The following is a 22,523-nucleotide window of genomic DNA, read 5'->3' as shown; positions in this document are numbered from 1 at the left end:
CCTGGATACACAGCTAGATGATGGATGGCAGTGTTACTTGATAATAAAAGTACTATTTCTTCTTCTTTCTCCCTCTCCCTCTAATCCCGCCTCATGCACAGGCTCAGGACAAGAGGAAAGCTCTGGAGGAGACCAAAGCCTACACCACCCAGTCCCTGGCCAGCGTGGCCTACCAGATCAATGCCTTAGCCAACAATGTACTGCAGCTGCTGGACATCCAGGCCTCACAGCTGCGGCGCATGGAGTCCTCCATCAACCACATCTCCCAGGTCAGAAATGCACACACACATACACATCCACACTCTCATGTTGTAACCACAGACCATACAGCTGCAAAGAATGGTCCCCCACATTTCCCACTTCTCCTCTGGCTTTCACACAGAGTCTGTGTTCAAACACAGTACGAGGCCTTCACGGTTCCTTTATTGCGTTATCAGTCTTGACCGAGTGTCTGACTGGCTGTGTGTTTGGCTGAATGACTGCTGGTCTGTTTGTCCTCTGAGGCACACAAACACACTGTGAAACGTTTGCTTTTACTGCAATCAGTCGACCACATTAAGTGAGCAGACTAATGGTCTTTTCAGACGCCTCTGTACCCGCTTGATTCTCATTGCGCTCCTCATGTGAATAGACCAAAAATCCCAAGCAACAGCAACAGACAGTTGAAGCCAGTTTTACATTGTGGCGAAACTGTGGAATTAAAAGCGTGGCAAGAAGTGGCTGGTTGTGCCACAACCTCTGTTTGGTCTGATGTCAGTTGAGCCGTGAGGAGCCGCAAGACTAATCGCCTTTGAAAAGTTGCCCAAGTTCGCCCTCCGTTAACTTGAATTGGAATATGGCAGTTTCACCGTAGGGATCTTCTAGACTTTCAGATCATTATTCGACCAACTGGATCCAGTAACGAGTCCTTTCAGAGGGGCTGTGAGGCTTTAATAGTCTTTCGTAATGTGGTGTGATGGTGAAAAGTCTTTTGGGGGGGCGGGGGGGGGGGGGCACAGTGCATCACAAGATGGGCGCCATACTTGCAATTACTTGGTTTGGCCACCATGTAAAGCTGGCTTCAACAACTAGTCCTCTTCCTGTGCCCAGATCTTGTTATACCTCGTTAACTGGAAGTCTGTGCACTTGCTCTGTCAGCCGCACCATACAGGAGACAGAAGTCAAACTTTTTTTTTTTCCCTGTTTTTTCAGTTCTTGTGTTTATTTGACAGAAAAGTGTCCACACACAGTGGCTTTTCAGTCTATGTCAAGTACTTCAAGATTTCAGGTCTTTTAATGAGACAAATAAAGAAATTCCTTTGCATTCACATACGATCTATTACAATTCTGGATTTGATTTTGCCATAATAAGTGTACTTTGCCCATGCGAGTATTGTTATTGAGGTTTATCAAGAACCTTGGGGATGCATAAGCCATCGGTTATTCCTTTCCTAACTTTTCTCTTGTGGAAGCAGGAGGCCTCTGCCACGTGCAGGTAAATTCAGCCGCTCATCCAATGAAGGCATTAAGAGCTCAGACAAATCAAACAAAGAGCTGCAGCCATGTGCATAGATTAGAACCAGGAGGCGTTCACCTAACCTCCAAACACGCTCTTGATTGAGTCCAAAATAACTGTTGAAAAATTCAGGAGCTGTTTGTTTCAGCGTGCTTGGAGCAGTAATGGAAGTTCCTTTCACTGTGTCTTTCCCATGTGCGTTATCTATGTTTTCTCTCTGATGGAGCTGTGCAAAGAGTGCCAGAATTTTTTTTTTTTTTTTTAAAGATACACTGAAGGTCAGATTTTCAGCCTAATGGAGGGAAAGAGGACTTGTGGGACTTGAGGGCAGAGTGAAATGGAAGTTGGATGATGACAAGCAAACAGAGCCAAAGAGAGGGGGGCCAAAAAAGGCATATTTACAATCTTTCAGGTTTTGAGTCAATATCCTGACAAATAGCTTTCAGTCAGTACAAGGTCACCATGACGCCACTGCCTACCTCGGTCTCTATGACAACCCCTTGGGCCACTTTGGAGAAGCATATGAAACACAGTTTGGCAAGGTACTTTAATATTGGTGAGGAAATCCATTGGGGTATGGTAAACTCCAGGCTTAGCCTCCATTGTTTGACTGCCGTCTCCATTGCAAGTCACTGTCTTCTCTTGTGTATGGGAAATTCCATACTTCCTGTTCTATATTTAAACCCTGGCTTGTGCAACGTGTAGCCAAGGCAAGCTCCAAGATGAGCAGGGTGGTTTGACATTAGGCCAGTAAATATTCCACAAAGACATGTTTTTCCTAGTTTGTGGGTTCCACTTTTTCCTTAAAGAAATGGAGACTGCTGAAGTTGAAAAATTTGAAACAATTCATCAGTACGACAAGAACAATACACTGGTTCTCATTTATTGTGAGGACAAATTTAACTGACTAGTGCACCACCAGTTTTTTTTTGAGGGGCCATTGGTTGTGTGACATCACAAAATCTCTGTAAATTTAAGTTTAACATCTCCCTGATTCTGAATGTAATCTCAGTCTGACACCTCGATTCTGAATGTAATTTCAGTCTGACACCTCGATTCTGATTGTAATTTCAGTTTGACACCTCGATTCAGATTGTAATCTCAGTTTGACACCTCGATTCTGATTGTAATCTCAGTTTGACACCTCGATTCAGATTGTAATCTCAGTTTGACACCTCGATTCAGATTGTAATCTCAGTTTGACACCTCGATTCAGATTGTAATCTCAGTTTGACACCTCGATTCTGATTGTAATCTCAGTTTGACACCCTGATTCTGATTGTAATCTCAGTTTGACACCCTGATTCTGATTGTAATCTCAGTTTGACACCCTGATTCTGATTGTAATCTCAGTTTGACACCTTGATTCTGATTGTAATCTCAGTTTGACACCTTGATTCTGATTGTAATCTCAGTTTGACACCCTGATTCTGATTGTAATCTCAGTTTGACACCCTGATTCTGATTGTAATCTCAGTTTGACACCTTGATTCTGATTGTAATCTCAGTTTGACACCTTGATTCTGATTGTAATCTCAGTTTGACACCTTGATTCTGATTGCAATCTCAGTTCGACACCTCCCTGATTCTGATTGTAATCTCAGGCTGTCGTGTTTTGGGTGACACCCGTCATCACTGACATCAGAATCTGTCTTCTCAGACCCCATTCCTTGATACCCCAGACCCCCCCCCCCCCCTTTTAGCCCTTTAGAGCCCAGACATAAACATGGCACTGCATCTCCTTGATCTCTTGCATTTACAGTTCGATGAGACGTTCCAGCAGGGCTAACATGTTCTAAATGTCGAGTTGACTGATTAAATACTTGTTTGGGAGTACCCGTTATAGGAACTTTTTGAATGTTTTGAACTAAGATACTTGTATAAAGCACCTTTTAATGAGTGTGCTTTAATGAGGGGTGTTTTATTAGCCGTGAGCTGTGAAGCCTGTGGGCATGTTTTATTGCTCTCCTCTGTTCAGAGGTGGATCATTAACATGTTGCCCTCACTGCTCAGGGGTGAGGTTAGCGCCGGCCCTCGAGACCCCGGTTGCTTTTCGCTCAAAAAGTAATGGAGGGGAAAGAATCTGTAGCGTGTAGGCTTGTATTTAAGCAAAGAAAAAAGGGAGGATGTTTTCTTCCTTTACAGTTAGTAATATTGTTGAATGTCAAGCCGCCACCGTTGAAGTTGCCTCTTACAGTAACATTTCTGTCAGCGTGTGGTGAGATGTTGCCTGCCGTCAGTTTCCACCGGTCTGCCCGCAGTTCCATGGGCTTCAGTCTGGTCAGGGTGTGTCCGCTTAGCGGCGAGACTGATGCATCCTCTGGAGATGGATGTCAAGTGTATTGTACTAGACTGTTCTGCAGTGCTGAGTTTGTTCCTGCTTAGCTATTGAGGATTGTTCAATAAGTCAACGAAACAAACAAGTTGCACAATTTCAGTTCAGCTTGTGGATGGAAACCACCACATAAATCAGTGACCCCAAATGTATCTGTACACGCAGTCTCGGAAGCGTTCCAACAGCAATCATGGAATTAATGAGTGCACAGAAACATCATCGTGTCTGCCAGTACGATGTTTTTCGGCCGCTCAAGTTTTTTTTTTTTTTTGGTTGCTCTTGCAAACTACCTGTGGCGGCCATATTGGATTATTACATTTCTTACTCAATCCTAAATATCTCTTACCAATCTTGCCAGTCTATCTCTTTCAAGCCTCAATTAATTTATAAATATTTTAGGTTTATTTTTTTCCCAGAATAAAGGGCGGTTGATCAATTTGAGAAATGTATGATCTGAAATGTGCACTTCCTGTTGCTGCGGTAAGATTGTGTGTATATATGTATATATGTATGTATATATATATGTATGTATGTATATATATATGTATATATGTGTGTGTGTATGTGTGTATATATATATATGTATATATGTGTGTGTGTATGTGTGTATATATATATGTATATATGTATATATGTGTGTATATATATGTATGTATATATATGTATATATATATATGTATGTGTATATATATGTATATATATATATATGTATGTGTATATATATATATATCTTAAAAGCTCTGACAGATTTTTTGTGAGTGTAAGATAATATTTTCTCTCTGACAGATGGTGAAATCTTGTGATAATGGTGATTGTGGATGTTCCCAGCAGTTGCAGGCAACTATTTTCAAATATTTAGTGTCTTTACCTGTATGGCACATTAATATTGGATGGGCCCTGCAGCTGTATGACTTCGGTTTCTGTGTTTGCACCGTACACTTGCTCAAATGCTCCTATAGTCCCTGCTGTGATTGCCATTCAGAAACTGCTGTCCCACGGCGGAAGGGCTGATGGGAGAATAGAGTGGCTTGCAGGGTTTCCACCTTGTGCTGCGTGTGAAGTGGCTGTTAAGAGGCTGCAAACAGGGAGCGCTTTGTCTGCCCAGCGGAAGAAAATGCCTCACATTGAGAACCTCTCTGTGATACCCCGAATGAAACAAGGACAGAGGGAGAATGGTGTGTGTGTGTGTGTGTGTGTGTGTGTGTGTGTGTGTGTGTGTGTGTGTGTGTGTGTGTGTGTGTGTTGTTCACTCTTCCCTTGACACACATTTGAACCTGCCTTGAATCCCATTCGTCCCAAATCTGACCTGCATCACGCATATTTGCTTTGACCAAAGTGAACTGTGAGGTCAGTATTTGAATGTTCACGTTGGACATTGTCATATTGTTGCTATGACGACAGGTAAAGCAAGTGTCTCTCAGTCATAGCAGTGGGGCCTGCGGCTTCTACACAGAGTAAATATTAGCACGGTGGATGAGACATAACAGTGGAATGCGAGCCTAACAGACTTACTAGAACAGACTTACTTTATGAGAGCATAATAAACTTTTGTCAAACCAAACTAAACTGAAGAACTACAAATGACAGAGGTCGCTGCATGACATCACTACCATGTCTTCAGCAAAGTTGGAATTATGTGCTAAATATATTTATTTCTCCTGGAGACAAAACCAACAACAGCAGCTATCACTTGTTGTCACTATCAGCTGATGGCAGATTTTTGTTTTAGTTCTTTTACCTTAAAAAAAAAAAAAAAAAAAGATTCTTGAAGCTTTTTTGGTCAAGCTGATTTTCATCTGCAAATAAAACTCCAAAAGAGAGGGAATCCTTTCTCAGAGCCCTTCAAGACCTTGTTCAGACTGAAAATCTGAGATCTCTTTCTGTTCACGCTGTTATTTGGGTCCAGTGACCTTTGGGTTGCCAAGGTGACAGGTGTCAGTAGCTTTGTACTCTGTTTTAATTTTTTTCTTTGGCACTGAAACCAAGACCTATGGAACTCTCTTTGCCCCATGCTAAGAAATATATCCTCCCTGCTTCCTCTGTACACAAGCTACCTCTTCTTTGTGTTGCACTTAGTTTGTCCATGTGCCATCCATATGTCTAGCTAACTTAGCCTCGCCATATGGAATCACGTTAGCTGCTTTGATGCGCTTCCGCCACTCTGGTTTTGACGTTATATGGCACTTTGCGAATGATACAAAAGACCCTTTGAAACCCCGTTTGCATTTCCAGAGCATCCTGACTTAGACACATCTGTAGAGGTTTGTTTGGATTCATTTTTCAGAACCACCTCCAATTGCGGATTGGATCTGATTTGCCAAAATTGCATGTTTTATTCTGTTCAGACTGTCTAAAGTCAATCCGGATATGCTAAAAAAATTGACTTTTGGCAGGCAGCAAGGCCTAATATTTGCAGGCATGAACGGGGATGTCATGTTGTTCACTTAGAAGTATTTTATTTTGTCCATTTAATGGGCAAAATAAAATATTTGCTCAACCTTTACAAGTCAAAATTCACCAAAGAAACACGCTAGTACCACACAACTTTCAGCTCCATGCTGCATCTATTGCAACGTGCGTGACATTGAGAAGATATAAATACAAAACAAGCACATTACGTTGTTGCTGACCAATTGAGCAGGAAGTTGTGTGACCTCAGTTCACACGCACCCACCCACCACAGATCAGTCGATGTTTTGTAGTGTTGATAAGACAAAATATGACCCAGTTTAAAGAGATTTTTCTGAGTAAATAGTATGGAACTTTGTCAGCAAGAACTAATGTTCAGTCTGTCTCATGACATCATGTCAGTCAAGAGGGAAGTACTGAGTCAGGCTCAAGAACCGATTGTGGAAAACTGGTTAGAAAAACCTTAAGCTGGAACGTTTGCAAGATAGTGCATCTGTAAAACATTAGATTTAGTTTAAAGGTATAATGTGTAACATTTACGCCTTGTTTCCACACATGTACATCTGGAGACGTTCACTCTATATGATACAATGAAAGTCTGTTCATTGTTTGAAAACCTCCTTCAGTTTTTTTCAGTCCAGTATCTGTTCGCAATCAATGGAAATCTGCTGCAAAAGATCGATTTCGACACATTGTGCTAGCAAAAACAAGCTAACAGGCTTTTGCTACCACTGCAGCTATTTGTATGCGGATTGGGGGGGGGGGGTGATGGTAGGGGTAAATACATTCATGCGTTATTTAGTTTGATATCTGATCAAAGATAACAACACCGGGCCGCCCCACAATCAAATTTGCCTGAAAACATTCACTGTATGGGTAGTAATTAAGTTACCGTTGCATTAGTAAATGTTACCGGCAGCAGCTTACCTGTAACACAAGGACAATCTGCCTGCGTGTGCGGATACCTTTTTCTCTTCAGTCCTCACTGCTCATTATTCAGCCAGCGCAGATGTTTACAATGACATCACTCACCTTTTTAGTTGATTTCATTGGTCCAGATTTATATTTTGGCTTGGCGAGCGTTCTGATTGAACTCAGTGACCAGCGCTGAGCTCCATGATGAAGCAGCACAATGACAGATTGGATACAGAAAGCAGCTCACACACACACACACACACACACACACACACACTCATGCATCTACTGTATGTTCCCTGTGTGTGTGCTGACATCTGTGAGCTTCACTTAGATGCTGTTACTACACCAGCACAATATTCTGATCTGATCATGAGTCAGCTGATGTTCACTGTTGGGGATTTGCTTTGCCTGGCATGCAGTTGATAGTTGCACTCATTCATTTGACGTGAAGTTGCCAGTATTTCTGTTGGCTGACGTGTGTGTGTGTGTGTGTGTGTGTGTGTGTGTGTGTGTGTGTGTGTGTGTGTGTGTGTGTCGGTGTGCAATGCCATGACAAGAACACACACAATCTCAGGGTTGTGTGTGTCTTTGTGCTGCAATGCTGGCCTTTTGACCTCCCAATGAGGAGCGATGGCATTCATCCAAACAGGAAATGAAGTCTGTGTGTGTGTGTGTGTGTGTGTGTGTGTGTGTGTGTGTGTGTGTGTGTGTGTGTGTGTGTGTGTGTGTGTCTCCAGCTGATCCCTGTGTATTTTAGCCTCACCCCTGCCTCTCCTGGTGGTCTCTCCTACTTGCCTGACCGTCTTCATCTCCATGCAGTTTTCTTGATGTTTACACTTTATTCTTTTTTTTTTTCATTTTGTGTTTATACTTTTTACTGTTGTTCTCAATGTGGACATGTGTGTGTGTGTGTGTGTTTGTGGTCCCCAAGGTAGTGGATATCCCAAGGTCAAATAAAACACCCCCAATCAACTATTATTTATTATTTATTATTATTTTTCAGTATGTTGATCAGGACTCTGCCTTATCATATCAATACAAATTCCCACGATTAGAAGTATTTATACTGCCAGTGCCATGATGCTATATTCATTTTTGAACTATTTAAGCGTTTTTCGTTAATGAATACTAGAACTTTAACCGAAGTATTTTTATACCTCCGTGAGTTTTAGCGTTTGCATATTCACTACTTTTGAGCCAGGTTGGCTGGTTTTGTTAGGAGTTGGATCATTCGTTTTTGAATCAGTGTTTTTATTTGAACTGTTCTCAATACTGTATGTTACAGAACTGGATCATGTTTACTTGAGGAAAAAAATATCCCAATTTTTCTGAATTAATCAGAAAAGGTTTAAATGAAAAACGTGTTTTCTGTCTTTTTCGGAAATATTGAAGGATCCTGCTAATCTAGGTTTAATGGAGCAGATTTTTTATGAAAACAGCAAAATATTTTCATGAAATATTATTTCATTAATTCAGTTGAAGAGGGATTTATACTGTTATTGCAAGTAATGCCGTACTGTTTAAAGGTAGTTTTAAGCTAATATGTTAATCTTGACCTTCTGATCTGCTTTTTTTCCAACTAACAACCCCAAGTTTTTCACTCAACAATGAAAATACAAAGTGGAAAAACAAAACCTGCCTTTCTAGGCAGCTGGAATGTTCCACTTTGGCTAGGTGAGTTGTCAAACTGGTGCTGATGCCTCCTGCCAGCTGTGTGTTGCTGTATCTCTGACCTCTGTGCGGCTGCCAGAAAATGAAACATGAAAAAGGAGCGTGTCTTCACGTTGAACATAGCTCCCCCCCCCATGAATGGATGTTAAATGTGAACGAGCCCTGATGTGAGATGCCTGGAAGCTGATGTTCAGTGACTCATCATTTCTTTTTGCGCCGTGGTTGATTCCTCTACACCTCTTTCCCTCTCAGGAGTGCCGGCGTTATTAGCAGCGCATTCTTTCCCACTTAACAACTGTCGGTAATTACATCTAATCATCACACATCACATGGTCCTGCAGTTCTTCCTTGTCTATGGCTGGAGCTACGCTCCAAAACAGAACACGGAGCACTTCTGTTTATTCTTATTCACGTTTGCACAGTGTCTCCAGCATCTGTACTCAAGCCAACGGACGGTGATCAAGCAGAACTGATGAGAAACAAAGAACCTCGGCCGTGATGACTGCCTGCGAGCAGACGGATTAAACAACAGTCTGCTAACAGAAATCCGCCTTGGACTCCTTCTCTGAGGACTGACGTGCTGGCCAGATAGATCAGGAGTTTCTTGAGCAGAGGTGTGGTAATGGGGAGGGGGTCACAAGACAATCTGACTCAGATTGCAGCTGAAAAAAATATGGATAGGGTACAATAGAAAAAAGCAGTTGGGTCTCAGGCACTTTTATTTTAGGGGTTCTCCTGAGCTTAAAGGTTAGGGACCCCCTGGGATGGATGATAGAGGTATGATCCTATTTTCCATCACATGTGCTGTGGAAGTCACAGTCCTGGAAAGGTATCAGTTAGAATGTGTATGAATCCTGTCTGACTGTCTGGCATCGAGTCAGGACGTTATACAGGCTCATTCTCACTTCATATGTAAACTTTAGCACTTCTTTGTGTCAGAACATGTTCTTGGCCGACGCCCAAAAGTTGGTTTCGCAATTGCCAGTTGAGTTGTTTCCATACGTTGGCAAACAAAGTGTCAACCGTGGCGTACTGTCCTGTCCTTATTTTTTAATGAGGTTGTTTTTTTTTTTTTCCTGTGAGAGAGGGAAGGAGACAAACTCTCCTCTCAGCCTCTTCTGGCTCCATCATACCACAGCGGGTTGTTACTCTTAACCAGAAGAATCCATTTTTTAAGGGATGTTCAACGAAAAGCTGCCAAACACTGAACTCCCTACAGCGTGATTGACCTCCCATTTTGGGAGATGGAGGCTCCGACATGCTCTGTGTCAAACTAACAGCTCAGAGAATCTCACTGTAGGGCCGTTTGGACAAGAGTTTGACCCCACTGATGATGGGCTTCAGATGTGCTGGCAGCATTCTTGCTGAGACAGTGAGACCAGCCAAAGAGGAATTTGCTGCGCTTCAACAGCCGCTTCAGCTCAATGCGGAGTCTGGAGTGTTTGTTTGCGTCACTCTTAGTCAAGATTGGACACGGTGACGAGCAGGAGACTGCAGCTAACAGCAGCTAAGCAGCTCCAGAAGCAGGCGTGTGACCGGTTATTTAGCGCTTCAAATCTGGGTTCGGTTGCCCTGAAGCAGTGGCTTTTGTGGGGGTCGGTCCTCTGTGGAGTCACACGATCAAGCTTAGGGGTCACGAGGGGATTGAGAAGAGATACAGAAGACAATATCCTTGGAAAATGCGTTATATAAAGTCTATCAGGCTGGCTTTTTGCAGGACTATGAGAAAACTATGAGTCCAGTTTTCACCAAACATGGCGGAGGGATGTAGCACAGGTCAAAGAGGAAAATGGCTTTCTTCTTTTTTTTCTTTTTTTTTTACATTGAATTTGGCTCAGGTCTTTGTCTTTCAGCCAGATTGCTTACGTCATGTCTCCTTGGCGGAGGCATTTGCTCTCTGCCCTCTACTTTTAAATGTACAATAGCAAAGTTACATTTCTGAGAGAAGATGATAATCTTACTTTTCAGCCACGTTTTGTTTTTTTTCCACCTTTTTGAGAGGCCAAACCTCTCAATTGCTTAATGTGGGTTGCCCCTGACTCACATTCACAGTCGACTGTGAGTCAGAACTTGAGGTCAGTCATTGGAGGGGGTGGGGGGGGGTCGACCTTACATGTGAATATGGCAAATATTATCTACGCCCTCCGCCTGGTTGAAATACTTCCCTGTAAACTCGCACGAGTCCCGTGTTTTACCTCGTATTCAGCGCCTCTGTTCATGAGTTTAGATGCAACTATGTCATGTCATGCAACTATGTATGTTTCAGAGCAATTTAAATTGATAGGAGTTAGGCAGACAAGACACCACAAGCTGTGTTCAGTCGACTAGGACTCCCATCCGTTTCTACCCACCCTCCCTCTCTATTTCTATTATTATTTAGTTCATTTTGAGACAAGACTCTGGAAAAGCTCTCAGCCTGCCATGCTGTGTACACGATGATACAGCCAAAAGAAAGGCTTGGAAAAAATCAACGCCAGAGCCTCTCCACTGATTCATCACATAATTGACTTTTAGGGGGCGGCCCTGTGTTACATGCCTGAACATAAATGAGACATTTGTACAAGAACATTGTTGCCATAACAACCTAATTAGCAAAATTATGACTGGTAAAACACAGTTTGATGAAATTATTTCTTCAGATACTTCATTTGTTCTCCTTTATCTCTTAGAAATTCAATTTTTTAAATTTTCCTCTTTATTCTGGTTTCACCCAGAATAGAAGGGGGAAAAAGGGAACATGTCATTGTGGAAAACGGCGCAGATGACTAACACAACACTCCCCAAACGGTAACCCTTGAAGGACTTTTCTCCGAGGACATTATTCGACGAAATGTAGGAAATAACTTGTGGACGAGGCAGCTTGAGAGAGAGGGAGAGCGGTAAAAGCCCACTTCAGCTTAAAGTAGGTGCCAGAACATTGAGCTTCTCAAATGGTTTCACTCTCAAGGCAAAGGTGGAAGAAAGCATGGATGGGAGGAATTGACAAATCGACCAACTTTCAACACGCTCTCATGTTGACAGCCAATTGAAAGTTGCTTGGTTTTTGTGGCTAAGCTAACATCATTTTCATTTAAGCTCCACGCTGTAACATTATAATCATACTACTTCGTCACTTCCCTCTGCTTTTACTAAAACGTTACCTCTTTTCTGTTACATGTACACACAGGATCCTTGGAAACCCCCCCCCCCCCCTTTTTTATGTTATTTGCCTTTCCCTCTGTTTTTCTCCCCAATTGTACTTTGCCTATTCAGCTGACTAAGCTGTCCTGGTTGTTGCTCCGCCTCCCCTGGTGTTCTGAGGAGAACCACGGACGACTACCTGCTCCCTCTGTTATTGGCTACATCTTTTCCCCGGATGGAGATGAATTTCAGTACAAGGATGCAGCACTATTCCCCCTCCCAGTTCCCCTTTGCCCCTAAACAGGAACCAGGTTACACCTGACGTCCCACCAGCAGACACGACCAATGGTGTCTGTACAGACGCCCAACCAAGCTGTGGTCCTCCTGTTGGGAGGCAAGGCAGTAAATAGACCATCGCACCGTCTCTGGCCATATCTTGGACTTCATCGATATTCTGCTTTTGGGTAAAATGAAACCTTAGTTCATGTTCTCCTGTATCCTTTTAGGCTGACTGACACCCTGATAAATAAACCCGCGCCGTTCACATCCCTTGAAGAAAGCACATTTCAAGTTTTACCGGAAACATAAGCTGGGGTTAAAATAGCCTAAGACTCCTGGTTAAGGACCTACGCTAACTTTCCACTTTGGATTAAATTTATTTAGATAAATGTAGGTCGTGTTTCCGTTAGGGTGCCTTCACCTGTTAGCGCCGTTGCACACTGGGATAAGTCCTTGTGCACATTAACCCTGGAATTGAGGTTCAGATGTGATTGACAGTTATTATCTCCCTGTAATCCCACAGAACAAGGATGTCCAATTCCTGGACTGCCATAAAGACAAGATTATCGTAGCCCTCCAGTAAGACCCTCGGCCTCTACTTACTTCATAATCATGTGTAGTTCTGTTTTATGATGTTACATGCCACTAAAGTCGTTCGTGTCTTTATGATCTTGGGCAGTGTAGCGTGTGTGTGTGTGTGTGTGTGTGTGTGTGTGTGTGTGTGTGGTATCCCAGAGGAGTAACATGAAAATGCCCTGCAGCCAGTTAGCTCAAACATATTTTTAAGTATTATAATAATCTGCAGTGGGACCCTATAATTTAATATTGGCACGTTTGTCTTGTCTGGTCAGCCACACATGCACACAGGCACGCTGGTATGTAGGGTGTCTCGTAGTAGGCTTCTCTCCAGTGTGAGCTGGCACCTCAACCCTGCTCTGCCTACAGTACACGCAGCAGTTCCTCTTACTTTCCTTTTTTTTAAAAATTCATCCATGGGTTTGTGCGTAGCTGGCGTTTTATTGAGGATATCATCCCCGGGCAACTCTGCCAAAGTGCTGAAAGGGCTGGGATTTATTTATTTTTCTTTCCATCATGTGTTGAAGTGAAACCGGCTGTCTCGATTCCATATCAAAGTCTGGAAGCTTTACCTCACTTTCCAAAATTGTGTGTGTGTGTGTGTGTGTGTGTGTGTGTGTGTGTGTGTCTGGTGGGATGTTGTCAAGTTTACGGAAGGCTTTGAAATTCCAGCCTTGGCCTTTGATCGTCTGGACTTGGAGATTCATGTTTGTCATGTCTGATGCGTGGACACTTTCTACGTGTGACCCGTTTCCAGAATATTCCAACTTTGCTGAAGAATCTCAGTTCATTTTTCGATTTTTTTCTATTCACAACCGCAGAAAATAGCATTTTCAGGTAATTTACTGAAAAATGTGTCGTACGCACAACTTGAAAAAATGCAGTCAAGTCACAGAAGAGGACAAATCTTAATTAGTTAGTGAAACAGAAGACATAAAAAACAAATCTTGTACATTATTATTTTACATAGGTGTGTCTTCCTTTTTACATCCTATTAATATTCAAATATGGATCGTATCCGTGTGTTTCATTGCAGTAATGTAGAGAGTTCAAAAATCAATTATCTGGAATATTTTGTGTGTGTCTATAAGTCCTGAATGTCAGTATAGTGAATACAAAGCTGACAGTTCAGATGGCAGTACAAAGGTCACAGTTCGAAGGGTACAGCAACACATTGGAGGGTGGAAAATGAAATGAATAATGAAACAAATCATCTCATTGTCTATGCCGTCTTATAACCCCCATTTACTTCTCTAGTGCCTTCTCAGTAAAGGCTTCGATAGCATATTTAGACCACCTTGGTTGTTAAAAATCCAGATTATAAATTCCCAAAATGTCTCTTAATGAATTCCCCCTCTTGAAACATCCTTTTTTGTTCAACTGCACTTTGGCGGGATTATTCCTCGGATGTTTAGCTTTTTAAACCACGTGCATGAAAGCCATTATTGCTGCTAGGTGATGACACCCATGACGGCGTATATTGACTAGCCTCACAGCCTCTGAATCATTAGGAGTGTCATCACGTGGTGTAAGTGCATCAGATGGATGGTTGCACCAAACATTAGTCGTTCCGTGTCACCGTGCGGTTTGCAATGGACTTATAAAACTGTAAAAAGCTCAGAGTCTGTTAAGGTTTAAAGAGTGGTGACGGAGCACTCAGTCTTGAGTCATAGCATTCCATAAGACATTTAAAAATAGTTTTTCAGAGACATTTGAAGTAGTCAACCCTCCGTCCATTTGTAACTGTCAGCTTCCAAAATGGATCTTTTAGCCATAATGGCAACAATCTGGGTGAAAAATTCAAAGATCACAAATATTTAGGCACTTGTTGCTCCTAACAACACAACAAAAGTCTCTCATCATGGTAACTGCCGCACTGACTCACTCGTGTCCCAAAATGGGAAGATTTCATGCAGTTCAAAAATGATCCTGACTGTATTTTTATTCCCTTTCTGGCGAGAGCATGTGGATGACGATAATGGTGTTTGCACAGTGCCAATGAATGACCTATATCCTCAGACGAGTCATGGAGGTGGTTGACACTTCACCGGGTGCGGAAAGAATTGGGTGGAAAGGATGTGTGTGAAAATGGACACGACGCATAAAAAGAAGAGACAGCAGAAAGAAGAGGAGACCCTTGAATCCTCAAAGCCCTGTGGCTGCTGGATGAGCCAAAACCGTCAAGGGTTCTGAGAGGAACCTCAGCGGTAGGGGTTACGGTGATGGAGAACACATGTGTATCGCCCACCTCTTCTGAGTTGGCTCACTTTGTAGCCAACAGATGGATCACAGGCATGAAGTAAACACCTTTAGTGCCAGTATTAAAGAGCCAGTCAGGCACTTGGGGTCAAGGGAAGAGGATACTAAGTAGCTCAGATTGAAGCTCCCTAGTGGGTCACCCAATGGGTGTCAAGCCAGAATGCGCTCTTCTACTTAAACCTTTGCTTTTTTTTTTTGTCAGGTCCATTTAACACTTCTTGGACGCTGGTCAGTGGATTAGCTGAGTGCTCTTGACAGGGCACAAGTTTGCTAATTCTCTCTGCTGTCAACACTGTCACATCTTCCTGCAGTTACAACATGTCCATATTCTCAGTTTACAGGAAGGAGATGAACTCACACCATGTCGCCTTCTCACTTCCCCCCTCCGCCAGCCGCCAGCCTGCTTGCCCACATGTGGCACTCTGATAAGGGCTCAGCTAAGAGCAGATGTTTGCCCAGTTTAGCTACATTTCAGCAGTTCTAGTCTTGACAGGAAGCTGCTTTTGATTGATTGGAGTGGAACTCAGTTTTGGTGAAAACAATGAGCTTCCTAAAATGTCATCAGACAGCATGCTAACTTTGCATGGTTCCCTATTTAGAAAGCGGTTAGCTTTGGTGTCAGTGGGAAGGAAAAGCTTTGGTTTGGATGTATAATAAAGTCAGTTCTTTCTCCTCCTTGGCTCATATTTTGTCTTCCGCTCCTGCTAGCCTGCAAACGCCCGCTAACATCTAGCTTTGAAAGGGCATTATCGTGTCTGCATTTTCACTGGAATTTTGGCTTGTGAATCAAAACTGTATTCAAAGGCGATGGTGTTTTTTGATGATGATCAGGATTGAGCCCAAGGGCTTTGTGTAATTCTTGTACAACACTGAAGGCTCCACTATGCTGCTGTCATAACATCAAATATATTGCAAAAACAGCTGTCAGTTGTTTTAATCCCTGATTTAAAAGCCCACGTGTACGCAGGTGTGTGTGCAGTGGAGAGGATGTACTGGCAAATCAATGCCTCTGATCACTCACTTGATAATGGACATTTCAACCCTATTAGATGTTGGCCTGGTTTTCAGATGATGTATTGAATAATATCCCTGCGTACCGGAGTCATGCAGGAGCTCCAGGACTCTTCCACATCGAGTTTATGTACATTGGATTTTTGGCTTCATCGGGAGGAATTTGCCACTGCAGTTCTCTCTCTCTTTATTAAGAGCCTCTCGTGTTTTGGCAGCCAAGTTCAGGTTAATAAAGATCACCGTCAACGTGCTGTCATTCCTCTTAATTCAAATGGATACAACAGGGCACTGGAACAGAGCAGATGTTTCCTCTTTGCATTGCCTGTCTCTCTGGGACCAATTATGTATGAGCAACTTTGCCTGGTATGAAATATTGATATTCTCTTTTTTCTGACAATTTTTAGCAGTCCATTCATAAATGCTTGTTTGTACCATGAGAAATAAAACCTCTTGGCACCATATTTTTGATAGACGGATGAGTTTGTTGTTAGCTTTGAGGCCTGTCACCATTTGTACTTCAACTTTGCAGGAAGTTTGAGTGCACTGGACTGGACTATAAATAAGTCCGTGTTGTCGAATCATTCAACTCTTGGACGAGTCACACTTGAAGGCGAAGGTGGCCATTCAGTGGAATAGTGGAGAATAAAGAAAAAGAGCTCAGTCCGGCTCCAGATCCCTGTGGCATGAAAGGAATCCTCTGTTAGCGCTGGCCGATGAGTCCTTTCCCCTCTGTGAGAGACCGTCCTTTAACTCATCTGCCCTCAGCAGACATTGCAGGCTTTCATGTGTCCGAGGAAGGGCAGCTGCTTCTGATCTGATCATGGGATGGAAATGTAGTGGTGGGGTGTAGATGTGTGGAAGATTTGGGCACGTGATGCTCCACATGCCTATGTGGCGCCACCCATGTGTTACAGCACGCAAAAATTCTGCAGTAAAATCTTATTTTTTGCAGGAAAGAAATTGTAAATACTGCATAAACACCTGGGTGTATTTTGAGTGTCTGTATTGTGATGTGTTTCTGAGTGAACAGGGTTGGAAAAGCATGAAATAGCATTGGGAAGAATTTGATTGGACAATGAATCAGTTTGAGTCAGCTGGCCCATAAATACAGTGGTAAACAGCCAAAGGCACACCAATGGGCCATTTTTGCTGAAGTTTAAGATTTATGGTTGGAATTCATGATATTTGTTGTAACCATACATGAAGTCTTGTTGTAGAGGAAGAAAACCTGATTGGATTTTGGTATAAAAGAGTAAAATCATATCTCTGTACATATTTTTTGTATTTTTTATTTTTTAGAATATGTGCTTTGGAACATGCGAATGGTGTGACCACAGATCAGAGCAAAGAAGGTTAAAAAGGCATTTTAATGACTTCAAAATGCCACCTGCAGCTCTCTGATTAAAAAAAAAAGGAAAAAAAAAGTTGTTCTTTTAACTGTGAAAGAAATGACTCAGATGAGGCGAAAAATACATCACCAGTGCAAATAAATGCCACAATCTAAACCCATGTAACATGAATACAAATATAAGGCCAGTGATTGGATGCTGCTACTTCCCCCTTAGCTTCTTTATTTGCTCAGACCAACTTTAGATGCAAAAAATCAATTCTTAGCCACTTAAGATCAGTTGCCTTGGCCTGCGATCCATCATCCATGATCATTTATATTGCATTTTACAGTCCAATTAATTGCTCGTCATTGTCATTCTTGTCCAGTACATTTGCGTACGACCTCTATAAAGTTGTGTTCGAGCCAGTCATTCATAAGCGAAGCCAGAGTTGTTCAGACATGCATGCTTCAGTGATTATAGCGGTTGGTTGATTATATCAGTATGCAGAGGCTGCTTAAAAAAGATGAAGTACAAGGCAATGAAGAGCCTCGTGATTTAATTAGAGTCTTGAGCTGCTGTAGGACCCGTTCCCTGTTGTGTTGTACATTTCTGCAGCTTCAATCTTCCTGTGCCCTCTCCACGTCTTTTACAGACGGTGGACATCCATAAAGAGAAGGTGGCCAGGCGGGAGATTGGGATTCTGACGACCAATAAGAACACATCGAGGACCCACAAGATCATAGCGCCGGCTAATATGGAGCGGCCGGTCAGGTACATCAGGAAGCCCATCGACTACACCGTACTGGATGATGTTGGCCACGGTGTTAAGGTGAGAACGGACATCCATTTGCTGATTCTGGTATCTTGTTCCCTAAATCAGTCCATTAGCCTAAAACTGCATCTGCTCTTTCTTCCTCTACTATATCTACTTTTCCTTCTCTCCCCCTCCTCACTCTCTTGCCAGAGGTATTTCTCTCTCTCTTTTCCTCTCCCACTCGGATTTTCTCGCTCACCCTCTCCCTCTGCTTTCTCTTTCATCTTCAGAAGGCACCCCCTTCTGACCCTACAGGAATATGTTTCAGTGTGGGTTGGTGGGAAAGGGTTGGGGGAGGAGATGAACTAAAGGCTGATTACATCATGTTGCTTTCAGAGGAAAAAAACAAAAAAAACAACTCTATTCTTAGTGTTGTGATCGAAGATAAATTTGTGAAATGTTTTTAAAGGCACTTAGGCCCCAGACCGCCCTCGTAATTATACTCTCGATTTTCTCTCAAACTCTTGGAGGGGAATGATGTCACAGGAAGGTATGATGTTTCTTTTCACACCAGGAAAAAATATGAGATGAGGAAGACAAATTTGATGCAGTAAACCCTTAGAGTAGAAACTTTCACTTCCTCTGTACCATTAGACCTTGCTCTAGGGTCATCCCAGCAGAGGTGGCAGTGACTGATGGCTTTAGGCATTTTTTTTTTTTTTTTTTTTGCGATCTCCAGGCTCCCTCTTGAGTGTCCTCTGTCCCATCAATCAGCCAATCAATCTTTGCTGTCAGGCAGATTGGATTAGAGGTCAGCCGTTACCGTCCCGTGGTGTTACAGGCATTCACAAGACCGTAAAAAAGCCGCCGTCATCTTTGTTGGACCCTTGAGTCATGGTTGAAGGCTAAAGGAACGTCAACACGAGTTTCAAAGTGATAATTCAATATATTTAGAAGTTCAACGGAGCGGATCCCTACTCTGCTCTTCGTGCTCCTGCTAGCGAGCTGCAACACAACGGAGCGGACGAACAAACGTATTCTTTTTTTGTTGAGATATCTGAACTCTCTGTGGGTCAGCGAAGAGGTTTCTCCAGAACAGTTTCTCCTGGTGATCAATGAAATTATCTCTTGATTTTAAATGCCTCGTTTCCACACGTGAACATCAGGAATCTTTAAGTTTATCATCATTAGCTGAGGAAATTATGATGCTCACGAATGAATCACTCAGACATTTGCGTATCATGTGTGACATTTCCAAGCAATATTTCGCTTCTGGCGGTGTGGTAGGAAGCCCAGTCCTAGAACCTGGGGTATACAGGAGTGCATCAGCGTCTACCGAAAGATTCCACGCATGCTTGCTACGACAGGAACACAACGATATGAACAACTATATACGTGCGGGAAACTTCAGCCGTGTCGTCTTTTTAACGTAGAAGTGTAAAAATGTGGGGAGGGACAAACTTTTTTTGTTGGTCTATGATTGCGCGTGGCTCTTGCATGGTATCATGCGCACGATGGTACACAAATGGTCGCACAGATTCTCTGCGGCATCGCTGAAGAAATTAACATCTCGGGGACCCTTGTGGACCCCGGCGCACCTGCACAAAGTATGAGGCCGAAGCCCCGAAGACAACGTGGGGCCGTGTTTGTCCACGCGTGAGAGCGTAAATTCATCATCCCAACAGGCGTGTGTTGCTAACTTGTTTGTAGCCTGTTTTAAAATACGAATCACTCCAAATTCATTCAGATGAGAACACAGCCCTAGCCAGAAATAACTGCACAGAGGTGTTATCATGATCGCAGAGGAGTGGAGAAACATGCCTGGAAGCAGTCTGATAAAGAACTAGTTCTGTGTTGAAAGCTGCTACAGCAGCTGCCATTTAGATTTGCAGGACAGGCTGTGTTCAGCTGTTAGGATTTTACAATGTTCCTATTCTCTATAATGAGTTTTGAGAATCTCAGGTCAGAAGCTTACAGCGGGGGCCCCTGTGAATCATCTGGTTCTGGCTCTGTTAGATTAAATAAGGGAAAATGAGGGAACCAGGAAATGCTTCCACAATAGCATCAGGCTTCGCGGCTGCTCGGTGTGTTTGACGCGTCTATTTTGAGAACATTATGTATCACTCTGAGCCTAATCTCAAAGGATTTGCTCCTTTTTTAAAAGTCTTTATTAATATTGGATATCTGTCGCGAGTGTGATGGGGAGGGGGCGAACACACACACACACAAAAACACTGCATCACTCCACCTCCTCATGCCACTGACCCAAGAGCCGATCAATAGTCGACATCAATACGCCATATTAATTCATATAGTATCCCGTCATGTGTCCAGCTTGTATGGATATCTATAAGTGAGCTTTACTTACTGACCAGAATCAATACTTAAAGGGGAGTTTAAATCATGTTTATTGCCTCCAGTTAACTGTGAAGCTCGCTGTATTTCCCCTGTGTTTGGATTGGCCTCAATGTGGAATTGGTTCTCACACACGGTGTTTGTATAGTGGAACAGCAGAGCGTGAGCTGCAAAACAGAGAAGGAACTTCTCGTAGCGCTTGCATACATTATTGAGTAGGAGCTGTTGTTAGATCTGAAGGAATGATGGGGGGGGGGGGAGAGGTGTAGAAGATTACATTGAGATGCTGGTCAGAAGTCAGCAGCATAACGATAATGCAGCCTGCCACATCTGGAAACTGACAACTGGCTAATCTGGAACCTTCATGCTTCTCAAGGCGTACTGAAATTCATTTGGTGCTTTTTTTTATTCAACCATTGAATATTACATGCCTTTATTTAAAAAAAAAAAAAAGGCTTTAAAATTTGGGAAATCCTTGATTTTTTTTTTTTTTTTTTTACCTATTCTGATGATTTATTTACACACTCACAAAAATCTTCAAATATTTGAAATGAGTCAGTCTCCGCATCTTATTTTACTTGACCGAACCATAAAATAATCAGATTGTGTGTCGGGCACTGAAGTCTGCACTTTTCCACTGGAGTCAACCTCTCTCCCTTATTTTTTAGGACAGAATAACGCAAACTGTGATGTCCAGTTCTTGAAAGCGTACGTTATGTAAAGAACGGTATTTTGAATATTCTATCAAACCACAAAGTGCCGGATGCTCAACTGTTCTTATCATCGTAAAAATGCTAAATCGGAGTTGTACCGATGAAGGCTCAATACATCAGAGCTCATCTGGAGGGGGTAGAGTATATTTTGGAGAAAGAGAGAGTAAGATCATGTGATTGTGGCCTTGCAATGTGTTAGATTCAGCACACGGTTACAGTTAAGGTGAGAAAGTGGTCTCAAGTGTGGTTATAAAACTTGGAGGCGACAACGTTCTCTTTTATTCATAAAATGAAATACACAGTTGTTCTTGGCACGGCATGTAACTCGAGGAACCACCTGGTCAAACGCTAAACAAACCTAATAAATGTTTTTTGTAGGATTGAAAGTCTCATGTTAGCTGCTAACGTTAGCAGCTGCAGCTAATGTTAGCAGCTGCAGCTAACATTCGTGGCGCGCCTGGAAACTGCGACTTATGGAGGTGTTTTGTTAGTTTGTTTGTTTGTTTTACAACTGAAATCAAATTGTTGTTATTGTATAGAAAGCAAAGTACCAGAAACATCAGGTAAAATGAACAAAAGTGACAGTCACATTTGCATTTATAGTGGCTATTTGGATGTGCTGATAGAGGCTTTGAGAGTCCGGGAAGTGTTCCTTGTAGGTACCATGAAAGTGATGGAGTTCTCCTCTGTAACATGAGCCTGTCAAAGCAAAGATGAGATTTATTCTGCCAGTCAGCTGATGCATAATCTAGTCAGCGCGGCTTTCAGGAATCCTGCGACGCTGATGTCAGGTGTTATTTCTGAGTTTCGATAGGAATCATTTGACGCTGCGTCAGTTTTGAATTAGTGAGACCCCCCCCCCCCCCCCCCCCCCACACACACACACACACACACACCAGTTTTGGACAGCCTTAATCTGCACCTGTCCATCCACAGTTCCACTCGACTAAAGTGATTCTCTCTGGTTTGTGCAGCGAAACAGAGATGCAGCAGTTGCCAAGAAGATAAGGGGAGGCAGCAGTAGGACTTGGCATTTATAGCGTGACCTAGATTGTAAATTGAATCTCGTCTAGCTCTGATAACCCAGAGTTTCTTATTAATGGGAAATTTAAAAGTGTTTTCTCTTTTGTGGCCTTCTGACCTACGCGGGGAATTTGCTTTTCAGTTTCACCCTCTCGCCTTCTGGGTTTTGTGATGCTACAATGGTTTCTGCAAAGGCCACTGGGGATGCTGCATTATAGATGAGCCACTTGACTCTGCAGTTGTCAAACTGCAGATCATCCTCCCTGCTACGTTA

General features: G+C 42.7%; 1 protein-coding gene across 9 annotated transcripts in view; it reads left to right on the top strand.

Annotated features, from left to right (window-relative positions):
- abi1a (abl-interactor 1a) overlaps positions 1–22,523 on the top strand; it is a 55,090-nt gene that overhangs the window by 15,299 nt on the left and 17,268 nt on the right. For all 9 annotated transcript variants that reach the window (XM_086191715.1, XM_086191714.1, XM_086191716.1 and 6 more), the window contains exons 2-3: positions 102–269; positions 18,057–18,233. In XM_086191715.1, the coding sequence (XP_086047841.1) occupies positions 102–269; positions 18,057–18,233 (345 nt within the window). The remainder of the gene's footprint in view (positions 1–101; positions 270–18,056; positions 18,234–22,523) is intronic.

This window comes from Aulostomus chinensis, chromosome 21 (assembly GCF_037954235.1).
Source record: "Aulostomus chinensis isolate RoL2024-O1b breed Wild chromosome 21, RoL_Achi_v1.0, whole genome shotgun sequence".
Taxonomy (NCBI): Eukaryota; Metazoa; Chordata; class Actinopteri; order Syngnathiformes; family Aulostomidae; genus Aulostomus; species Aulostomus chinensis.
This window is presented reverse-complemented; position numbering and strand designations above follow the sequence as displayed.